Here is a 12,329-nt window from a genome sequence, read left to right as displayed (position 1 = left end):
TGTACCATCATTATCAATTCAACGTCGATATTTTCATGATGTTGAATTGTTAATCGTCTCGAGTTACGAACGATTTAACAACTATCGTTAGTTGCCTCATCTATCGTTACTTCTGGATGAATATCGCAATTGTCAGCGGCCAGGCTTAGGATCTTTCCCTACATTTAATGAAAATTAATGTAGCTGCTTAAATGGGAATTTTAATCTAGAATGTAATGAAAAGTATGAAAAGAGTCATACGCGCACATCGCGATCTCCACCTAATATTAATTATTTCTAACAGGTGGATAAAATTATTACGTACCGATCGACATCCTAGTCATGTTCGTTTCATTTTCATTTTCCAGCTACTCGGGTATATCCAATACGGTCGCGTATTTCCAGGTTTTTCGATTAAATCCGCTGGTTCTCGATTAACCACGAATATTGTTACTGTTATTGTGCTGCTTCGACGGACACAAGCCGGATATCGTGGATGCTTCTGTTCATCGAATTTATCTTGGCTCCGAATGAAAATCGTATTTAACGGCGCGAAGAAATTAAGTTTGATAAACGAGACCGGATTTCTTGTCCCAACACCTCGGGTCAGACTTTCACTTAGTTACCGCGGATATTACGTTCGCTACCACGTGTATCTTCCAGGAACACGAATCTTCTAATATAACGCCGCAACTTTGCCGTATGTACTTCAATTAAAGCGATGGAAACTGAATATTTATGAGGAAACCGTACCTCGGAGACGTTCCACGAGAAGAAACCGATAATTTCATGAAATTTATGGATATCTATTTGATACTCCGAGACTCGAAATTCCTGCAACTTATTCCTTTTCTATAATATATGAATCTCACGTTATGGAACGCCGTACAAAAATGTAGCATTATATTATATCAAGTTACGTATCTTTACGAATAAATATAAAGACACGTGGTATTGCTTTCACTGCGTCGTTCTTACAACAAATATTTAATTCAAGTTAGTAATTACGTAAAAAATTTCTTGATTAATTTGAAATAACTAATAACGTGAATTACGTGAATTCTTTCGCTCTCTCGACAGTAACAATACTTTGGAAGAGACGCTACTGCGTATATTTTTAATAAACATATCTTTTATTTTTAACAATTCTCTTTGCAACCTTTCAAAATACCAACTCATATTTTTCATTTCTTTTCATTCTGAACGTTGTGAATTTTATTTATTACAGTATTTACAACAGATTTTCCAACCTGGAAAAAGTGTGCAAATACTATCGTCAAACACTGTGTATTTTATCTATCGTTATAAGATAGCGCGGATGGTCCAGGGCTTTAGCACAGTGCTGTATATTACACGGTATGTCCCATAATCGATAAGTTCAATTATAAACGGAGCCGCGAAGTCGCGCGGTACGCCCATCGACAGCGAGTCGGAATATCGAATTCAGATTTATCAAGGTGTTAATATTGAATGCAACTCGTACAATGACCTGCGGTTTTATTTATGACAACGTCGACTGCAGTGAAACGCGTTATAGATCGGTCGTTTCTTAATTAAATTTCATCCGACGATCTGTCCTGGCCCCTCGATCTCACCAACGTACACCCTCAGCCTCGTCGCGACTTATCGATTTTCCGCGGCAAAACTTCGCCACCCTACTCCCTTCCACAACTTTTTCAGTCCCCTGAAAGAGCCTTTTTCGGCGGAACTTTTCACCAAACTTTCTTTTCATGAAAAACTCTCTGCCGCTAATAAATGTCTCCATCCAATGGTATCTAATTTACATGTGCGCATATAAATTGCTTTCATAAGTTCCAAATTGTAACTTCAACGTTCTCCAACGATACGGACCCTTACGTTATCGCGCTGTTCATCGCTTTAAATTGTGCGTATATTTTAAAGGGACGTATGGCAAACCAGAGATCGTAAAAGCTTTCGTTACATCAGGAGGGATTTTTTAAAAGCCAAAAGACGAATACCTAGCTTATCACCTTTAATATAGGATTACGATTCACACGTGTGACCAAAAGCACTGTTCCTTTGCTAACAACCCACGTTAAACATCCATTTAACGAAGACATTTATTCTCCTCGTTTCCTACAAGCGACTTTTTAGTCGTTCCATTTAAGAATCGTTCAAAGTTTGCAGGAAACTTGGCGAATAATTCGTGCCCATTGCCACCGCTTGAGAATTCTTTAAACATCGCGAAACTATTCGTCAAAACGGCACTTGCCGCTACGTGCTCCGTTCCTACCACCACTCCGGCGTTCCCATAATTCACACAAGCCTCGTGTTCCGTTTTTCAAAATTATAGAACCGCTCGTAAACTCTCGATTTAGTAATAAAATACGTTACTACGTATAAATGATTACCTACATTTTCAATGATAATTTGGTAAACCAAACACAATCGAGAAGCTTTCTGAAAAAGTCGTAGCTAAGATAATGACATTTTTACAACTGGTCTTACTTCAATAATCGAGACCTGTATTTGTGTAAATATACCTGAAATGTTTCTTGGTATTTAACCCTTGAAATTGAACGAGATTATTAGCCGTTCCGATATCGCGCATCTTCAAGCTTCTCGTAGAGTCTGAAGAGTCTGGGTACACGGGAACGAGTGCTATGCACGTCGAGTGCACGGTTCTTTAGGTGAAAATGTTTTTATTCGTCGTTTTAGAAGAATGTGTTTAGTCGAAGGGCAGCGCAACCACGCGCACATTCATAAGAAATAGTATAGCAATGAGAATTTGGAGGCGCCGCCTCATCGACGATTAAGTCGATACAAAGATAACGCCGTAAAACTTATCGCAGAGGAAACTAGAGAAATGAGAAACGTCACACGATTCACAATCAAATTTACCGGAGCAACTTGACTCTGATTTAATTGATACATCGTCTAGGCCTAAGGCAACCTTCCTTCTCACGCTGGTCGGCGATGGATGTTGACCTCGAACTTCCATCCGAGAACTTGCAAGTACGAGTGGATTGTTCGAGACTCGGTGTCTCGCAAATTCAGGCTGAAACTTTCGTGTCTTATATTCTTCACGCTCGATAATTCATCCTTTTTCACTGTTCCCTCTTCTAAAAGCGGCTGAAAGCAATCAACAAACTTCCATCCCTCGTTCCATCTAGACAATAAAGCCGTGACCAAGTTATTAAACAGCGAATTGCCTTCGACAGAGGGGTTAAAGTTAAAATTCGATAAAATGGTCAAAGAGGGGTGAGGGGACGGAGCGAAAGGAACACGGTCACCAGGTCTCGGAAACGTCAAATGGAGCGAACACCATCAAAATTCATCTTGTAACAATATCCGCATTATGCGGCGTATCTCGATATCGCGAGATCACCGAGGAATCCCTTTCAACTCTTCACGACCACGTTTTCTTTGACATTCGTTTCAAACAAGCCGCTCCCCTTTCGTCTGGCCCCATCTTCAACGACGACGGTGAATTATTAATAAGATTCGAATATTCCATACAAATTACTCCCACCTTGGTGGCAGAGAAGATCGAAGAGGCGGACGACAAACTCGCTCGTAGGATACATTTGCATGCTGTCGGGCTGCACAAAGCCCCGATACTTTTTGAGCCTTTCGAAACGCTGCGCCGTCGGGACAATCGATTCGTCCCCTCCACCCCTGTTCTTCTCTGCCGCTGTTCGAGTAATTGAAATAGCGTAATGTATGTCGAGAGTTTCGACTTTCGAGAACGTTCTTTATGACTTAGCATTGAACGCGTGGCCGCGCCTAAGCCACTCCAGTGCGTAATTGAAAATAAAACTCGTGAAAACGCCGACGCGTCTCCCAGCAGTCGTGAGATCTCGCGTAGGAGGAAACGCTGCGCGGCTGATATAATGAGAGGCGCACTCGTCGGCGCAAACAGGGGGAAAAAGTTTGATCGTACGTTTCAGCAAAGAGGAAACGATCGGGCTCTTCGACCGAGCACGAGTCAAGCACGTTGCGCCTTCAGGCTGGAAAACAGGCGCAAAATTTCTGCTCACGCAGTTTGCTTTCAACTTCAGAAGGGTTAATCTTCTTTAGCTGAGAAGCATCGGTAACGAAACGGTTTCGGAAAGCCAAACGGTTTACTCGAGCTTGACAACTGAATCGTGAGAGACACGCGGACATCGATAAATAGAAAATGTCTCGAATGTGTGGCCAAGCACCATGCCACCTTCGTTCAAACCAAGTTAACTCGAGTTTCATCGACGACACTAGTATCCCGTAACTAGCGTAGAAGCAATTAAATTCTCGGAAAAGTACGAAAGAAGTGGATTCCTTCGTACAAATTACTTTGAACGTATAGCAAAGTTTGAGAACGTTGTGTTGAAGTGGAATTCAATTTCTACTTGGAACAACTAGCTGTAACTAAACTAGCTTCCATTCCATCACTTGTATCATCGCTCGCGCTAACATTTCGTAAGATCTTCAGACGAGATTTCACGTGATCTGCTTATATTGGCAAAATATACGACTATATTTGTTAAATGAGCATGAACGGGATTTGAATTTGAATAAAAATTGTCCTATCTAGGTATGGCAACGTGCTAAGTTAATGCATATAAAACGTCGCTTCTCTAAAGCTCGAATTCGACGAGGCAATACGCATTACGTTTTATTAAATTTTATCCCATCGTCAATTGCTAGGTTTCTCGAAATCATTTGCACCGTTTAAAGAAATTCATAAGAATTTTAGTCCGCCGAGTAAGAATCTTCCTACTTACGCGCTCGTCGCTATACGCCATAATCCTGATACGTTGATACAGATAACCAATAAACAGACCGATAGAAACGATCGAGACTATCCTAATTTTCCCTGAATTGGCTTAAGAGCACTCGATTTCTTATCCTACAGATACAAGGAAGAATTCGGTATACGATAGCCGAGCACGAAGTCGGCCGGGAGCCATTTAGGCTACAAGAATGGCGTCATGACGACTCAACCCTACTTCCTCGTAAAAGTGTCGTCCTTGGGGCAAAGTACATCCTATTTCTCAGCGTTAGCTTGCCTCGGTCAGGATACGTGGAGCTCGTGTGTGTCCCGTTTCGGTCGTGGATTTTCAAAATGGCCTTAGCGGGCTCTCGGCTGAAAACGTCACGTACTGGCGCGGAATATTCCACCGCGGTTTACGAGATACCGTGCTCTGCACTTTCCACTAAAATCCTATGAAGTATGACTGGACCAAGATGAAGGACGCCGCAGCGTACCGTGACCGTATCCCAATACATTGGGACGAACGTCCGAAAAGAATGGGCAAAAGAGGATCAACCTGGGCCAGATTAACGCGAAAAACCGGCTGAAATATCCTCAGCCCTTTTGGATAACTGTCTTTCCCCCTTTAGACGATAATTCGTGCGGTATTTCTTAGACTATTATAAAGCATGAGTCATAAATACATGTCTATACTTCAGAGGGTGAATCTACATACTAAAAGGTAAGCAAATAAACATCACATAAAAACATGCCCTACGTATTTCAGTTCTCGTGTTATGGATGATTAACTGTTCAAAGTATCCGAAGCTTATTTGTAATTTCAACGAATATTTTTCATGCTTTTTTATCGATTGCTTCTCTTTCATATTGTTATGTATTTGTTGTAAATTATACAGTCGGTCGATAAGTTCTTATCAAATATGCCTGTCATGTACTTCTCTTGTGATCATCATTAGCAATAAGTTGATTAACCCGTTAAGATAAATATATATATTATAATAAGTAAATAAATAAATATATTATATTCTTATCTCGCGACACTTTTTAATTTGAGTATCCGATAAAATTGGAGTATCGTTAAACGTGAACGTATCGCCTCTATCGGCGTGTTTTATCGTACCTCGAGCACGTTTATAAATTGCAACGAAAGGAAATTAAAGGATGGTTAAAGCCGGAACATCGAGCACGTGTAATATTGTACGCGACATCGAACGTATCGAACAGCTGTTTAAGCTAGCCCTTTCCGGTTATAAAAATAAAATCGTTTGGACGAACAAATTGCATCCGCAGCCTGGCTTGCACCCGGTTTCGTGCAAGACGTCTTGTGGCAAATTGCTCTGCTCGGTCACGGTCGTATATTTTATCGGTTTTTATCAGTGAACGCGACGCCCGGTCTTGTCGAAACGGCCAGCGCCATTTAATGCGCTTAATTTTGTTGTCCAGCCGTTAAAGCCCTCGAGACGCCTCTAGTATTTTTCCATTGTTATATCTCGAAATAAACCAATATCGAAATTCTATCTCTTGCAGGAGTATCAATTTCACCGCTATCGGATTTAATCCGGTGAAAAAGTCGCGTGACCAGACGTAATTAGATCGACTTACTTGTTGTAAAGAACAATGTCCGGCAACCATATATGCTCCGACGGCACGTGGAGGGTGTCGACACCGCCATAATCATCCGGGTTCCACTTCAGCTTGTAATCGTTCCACTCCTGCAAGCAGAAACAACGCAAAAATAAGTCTCGTTTATTTTCGTTCTTCTACCATGGTAACGGATACAGAGTGGAGAAAATGAATACAGCGAGCATATCTTAAGCAGGCGATCAATCTCGATAATTGCACGATGCTTTGACATTTTTAATTACTTTTTACCAATTCCGATTATAATTCACAAGCTAAACGTTTGTCTGTGAAAAATAGTAATTGTTCAGATCATGCGATATGTACGTAACTGGACCCATTAACAGCAGGTTAAACCAAAATTATGTGAAAATTAATTAAACTATTTTGGATCGTAATTGAGGCAAAGCGTAGGTAGGTCTGTATGTTCAATTCATCTCGAAGATGAGGTCGAAATACGTCAATAACTATATAATAGAAGCTGTACGAAACTTTGGACAAATCCTGATTACGTTAGACTCTGCCGTTTGGTGAACTAATAATTCCGTTTGAAGCTAAGAAACTTGCTACTCTGGAAAATAGCAATACAGCTTCGCACGTCGTCCAAACTTGCCTCCATTGACCATACTTGCACTTCGAATCGAATTATCGTTCGCTGTACTTCAAATAATTACTCTGTATAAGCTCTCCACCTGATCTTCTTGAGAATCCTTCAGATAGAAACCTCTCCTTGCAAATACTGGGTCATTCCCATTTAAAATGTACGTCTCCAATTAGACTTTCAACGATTAAACGCCATGACAATATGAAACGTGTGAAATTCTCGCGAGCTCTCCATCAGCTGTCCCTCTTTAAAATAATCGTTTCGATAAACCAGCGCATTCGTAACAACTTTCGCACAGTTTCACGTGACATTAAACAAAACTGACCTCCATTCGTCCATTCCGCGTTTCTATCGAGTTTTCGCCGCGTTCAATATTCATGTCGTTGTCGGGTTATGCGTGTCAATAAATGAAATAAATCGGGTTTTCCTTATCGCTGACTCCATTTCTACGCTTTATACGTTACAACTATTGGCATCTCAATACGCTAAAATAATATACGACCTTAACGCCAAAAATACCGAAATATCGTTTACGTGAAAAATATTAAAATATTAAATAAATGTAGCGAATTACTATGCGAACACGTATGATGGATAGCAGATCGCGGTTAATTCTTTGCCGTGGTTGATCCAAAGACCAAGAAGCGAGTTATAAGTGGAATAAAGAAACAATTTCCTTCTCTGACTAACTTCGCGAATACTTCGTATGATAGAAACGAAGAAATTGCGGATTTAGTTGTTGGATTGTAAGGAATTTTCTGGCAAGAGGTCTGCTCGAGACGACAGGTCTTATATTTCCTGTATTTTCCTCCAAAAAATCTCGAAACATGCGAACTGCAGTTGCCTCGAGGTATCTCGAGGTATCTCGAGGTATGGTTGACAGCATACTGACGCTAGTTCGTCGTTTTCTGGGTATCTAGGAACCTTTGAAATCGAATACCAACGATAGGCGACCGTCCTTCCCGTGATTTTTCTCCACGTTGCTACAAGTACCACCGAAGTACCAACGAAACATAGACAACGAAATGTTATAGAATCGATAATTTTCTACGTTAGTAAAAAGCAGTAACGTACGTTTCATGCGTAATTCTAATCCATCAACATCACGCGTAACGATCGACGGAAATCGTAACAAACGATCGTTGATTCCCAACCGCGCGTTCCATCGAAACGATATCGATCGTTACGAGGTACGTACGGTGAGTCGGTGTCCAGTTTGCCATCCCGTTGGTCGATGAATTCGATGATTGTAAATAATTGCATTTGCGCGAACGAGCTGCACGGTCGACGAATTAAAATCCGCCGATGCGTTCTCCGATGACTTCGGGCGATTCGTTTGATTTTTAATAACATTTCAACGCATCGAAACCTCCTCCATTGATATTCTGTTAACGAAGCGGAAGGTTCAAGGCGTTTCATCGACCAATGGTCGCAAACTATACGGATTCTTATTATGTAGATTGCAATGTTTCTTAGACTAATTTTCCAAGCAACTTGGAGGATTCAATAAAATCGGCTTGGTCCTCGCTTGAAATACACGAGAAGGAATTAGGAGGCTCGTAAAGGTACACACATGTGCGGAACGATCCCGGAGACGTATCGATTCCCACGGGCATGAATTATTCCGCCTGCAATTAGCCAAGTTTCGTCCTATTCGGCAAAAATTCCGCGCACGATTCGCCCAGCTCCGTTTAAATCAATTACCGTTGCGCGAATGCCAGCGTACCATTTCGAAGACTTTTAAAAAGACACAAATAACCCGTAACCATTTATTTATTTATTTTTCGGTTTTTTTTTTTGAATATTACTTTTTAAAAACCATACAGGTTATGACAATATTCTACACATAGAAGGGAACAAAAGAAATGAAACGAGTGAAATACGTAGCGATGACACGCTGCGATTGAAAAATAACGCAGTCTGAAAATGATTGTCAGGCCAATAAACCCTTCGCTCGGGCAAGCGGCGGGCCATCATTGGCGGAATATATTCGCTCGATTACAGCGTGCACGGCGCGGAGTCGATTCAATTGCGCTAAAGCAATTAACACTTTGTCCACCGCGGCTGCCACGCGATGTACTCATTAAATTGAACGACCGAAATTTCCTCAGGAAGCTACGGCCCCGTCGTTGTTTCACGAGGCCCGTTTGTTAGCCTTGTCGGAAGCGGTCGCTCTTCCTCCTGTCGAAATTTCTGCTGCGTCGCAAAGTGGCGATAGATCAGACATTATAACCACCTTTCGGATGCACCGCGACGCTTTAAGCAAATTAGTATCTGTGCCGGAAATATCAAGCAGAGGAATGCGTTGTTTGCGATTGTACAACAAGCACTCCCCTTTCGTATTTTATATACATTTTACATGTATGTTTATGTATTTTTACGTACGTTCTGCGTACTTTTGCATATTCCCTATAAATGTCCAACTTGATGCGCCAATTGTCCGACTTAGATCCTGTTTAATCGCTGCTAAACCATTTCCGAGACCAGTACGCGCACGAACTATTTACGACAGCTGTTAAAACTTTATCGAATCTGTAAAGGTGCCGCAATTGTAAAAGTCGTTGGCTCGGATCGTCCCTTTGAGTCATCGGCTCTTAAATTCCAATCGATTTCTTTGAGACAAGAAAGTAGATTAATAAAAATCTGGCCAGTAAGACCGTTCGTCTGAAAAGTACGACTCGCTGGCCCATAAAAATTTCCTTTTCTCCTCGGCGCGGCAATAAATTACACGAGGAGAAGCACGCCGATACAAGGCGGTCCGTACGAGCTCGTAAAATCGCGACCGGTCGCGGCGACACTGGGAAAAAACGATGCCAATTTGACGCCGTCGCCGCGAGGCAAACTACTTTGGATATCGCTTTTGAAACTGCTTGACAAATACCGCTTGTTAGTCTTCCATGCTAGAAATGGATATCGCTTTCGGGCTACCACGGGGTCGTATTTTATTCCTCCTTAGCTTCGTTCAGTGAAATCGAGACTGTCAACCGTTTCCAGAATGTTTTGTACGCGTTTCGTACGCCGGTGAATTTCTTACGAGTCCAGAATCTGTTATAATAAACTTTGTAACGCGAAGATAGAGGAACAGCGCTCGGTTATATTCGACGGAAAGTAATGGCTCGACGTCTCACTCAAAGGGTGGATTTAATACGTTCCACGTTGGGCGTGTAGATACGCCTACGAACTTTCCGTTCGGTTGGTTACTTTTATTACTAAATTAAGCGTGAAATATTTTATAAAATTACACACCAACCATTGAATATAGATAATGATGCTTTTACGACGCATTTCAAACGTTATACATAGTTCTATAAAATTACGCGTCTGTGTATTTTAAATTTTATTTTATCAATTTACTGTTACATTGTATTTTGTTAACGTGTATGGCAATTAGTTTATTTATAGCGATTGCCAACTCGTGGATCTTAGATTGAAATTAAAACAAGACCCAAGGTACCAATTCTTCTTCCGAAAATCGAACATTAGGAAAGTAACGATTATTCATACGTGTATTTTCTTATGTTAAAGTATATAATGCATGTCATTAATTGCTACGTTAATGAAACATTATCAACCAAATATACTTATCTATGATAATTATACACGGCTATTATGAAATACGTAATGAGTATTTTAAAGAAAATAATAAAACTTAAACCTTCTCGGATGCGTCGAAATGTTTCAATAAAGGGCGACAATATGAACAGAAAGATGATCGATGAACAAAAAATCCTAAAAATCGATATGGCAAGGGATGCGTTAATTACTGTTTACAATATCTCTGTTTAAAAATAGCAACTGCGAACGTAAACGAGATTCGATACGGACCAGAACCTAAGTTAAACTGTTTGGTTGGCGGTGGCCTTATCGTTTTCAGCAAATGCTGTCGCGTTATATCGGAAAGTCATCGGCCTCGAAGGAGAAAGCTGGTAGCTCTCCGTGGGGCGGGAAACTAAAATTTCGCTCGATTTAGAACGACAAGGCCGTCGAGCTGTCGTGTAACCCTTTAAATTCATGGATATCTAGAAATTTTCGTATTTCCGCGGCGACGTCACGAGCCTGTTCCCCTAGTCTGCTGAATTTTCGATGGATTCGCGAAAAGAGAGGGAATTCACAGCCGCGGCAACCGATGTACGAAGATTGCCAGCTTATTCCGCCGTCTGACGATGCCAACAGCACGAAGAAACTGACTCACGCTGGCACAACACGTTCTATCGGCTTTTATCACGGTTATACGCAACAAGATTTTCCTCGCCCCAGGCGCGTTTCGATCGATTTGTCTAAAAGAATGCGAAATAATCGCGCGAACGGCGGATTAAGCGATCTCAAGCTCAGGGCAAATCTACAGCACTGTTTTCGTTAAGAAACTGGAGGATTGCCAGTAGAAGTGACATTAATTCTCATGAAGGAATAAACTCTCGAAACGAGATTATTCGAAATTGCCTTTAAATATCCTTTCACCGTCGAAATTATGCGACCCGGATCGCAGTTCTTGCAGTGTTTTTAGTTCGAATGGGGGCTCGGTTACGCGAATAGAAAAGTAATGGAATTTATGCGGTAACGATATCTGCAATTAAGTTCGATTCTTACTGTGTTAAGCATCGAACGATTCGGATTCTTCGCTCATTCGTTATTCTTCGAAAGTTTCCGTAGACGAAAATACTACGTGTTATGAACAGCGGAACTTTTCTCCGCGATAAGAAACCACGCTGGTTCGAGGAGACAGAGAGAAGGGTAGGATTTTAATCGAGCGAGTGGAACAAGACTGTTTGTGGTCTTACTGTTGGTGCTCATCCCTACAATCGGTCGTGAAAGCACTTGCAAGTGCTAGATACACCAGCTACTACCAACAATGCCGAGATGCTAGAATAAACGCGGCCAATTTTACAGATATTCGGCTGTCTGCTTCTTCAGGAGTTGCAAGAGTCGATGGTTATTCGTGTTTAACCAACCGCCGGGTTAAACGTCATATCGAAGCGTTCCTTTCGGATTACAGAAACGAAATTAAGGAGAATTAGAGATAAGAATTGTTGGATGAAACGACGATGACACGTAATCCAGCTGCCTCCTTTGAAAAATTGTCTTTGAACCAATGTTAATATTAAGATATGTGTAATTTTGTGTGTTACATTGGATTAGTCGCGTAGTAGTGACACACATATATGAGTATGAGTGTATGTAGGAGTGTGTGCGTGCGCAGCGTCTCGTAAAACAGAAGAGTGCAACTGTTCCGTACGCATGATGGTGAAAAGATGGTGAGACAAAAAGAATACTGAGACACGTGCAATGTGTATCTACGAATATCTTGTAAATCACATATTCAATAAATATGAAATTATTTTAATATCATTTTTACATGTAATGTGAGTGTTCCTATACATTTATTTCGGCGACTAAGACTTACAATTCTCAACA

The 12,329-nt window shown here is 41.2% G+C and overlaps 1 protein-coding gene across 1 annotated transcript in view; it reads right to left on the bottom strand.

Moving 5' to 3' along the window:
* Positions 1-12,329, bottom strand: part of LOC126920152 (acetylcholine receptor subunit alpha-like 1) — a 157,143-nt gene that overhangs the window by 39,885 nt on the left and 104,929 nt on the right. The window contains exon 4 of the mRNA XM_050730138.1: positions 6,296-6,405. Within this exon, the coding sequence (XP_050586095.1) occupies positions 6,296-6,405 (110 nt within the window). The remainder of the gene's footprint in view (positions 1-6,295; positions 6,406-12,329) is intronic.

The sequence above is a fragment of the Bombus affinis genome, chromosome 9 (assembly GCF_024516045.1).
Source record: "Bombus affinis isolate iyBomAffi1 chromosome 9, iyBomAffi1.2, whole genome shotgun sequence".
In the NCBI taxonomy this organism is placed as follows: Eukaryota; Metazoa; Arthropoda; class Insecta; order Hymenoptera; family Apidae; genus Bombus; species Bombus affinis.
This window is presented reverse-complemented; position numbering and strand designations above follow the sequence as displayed.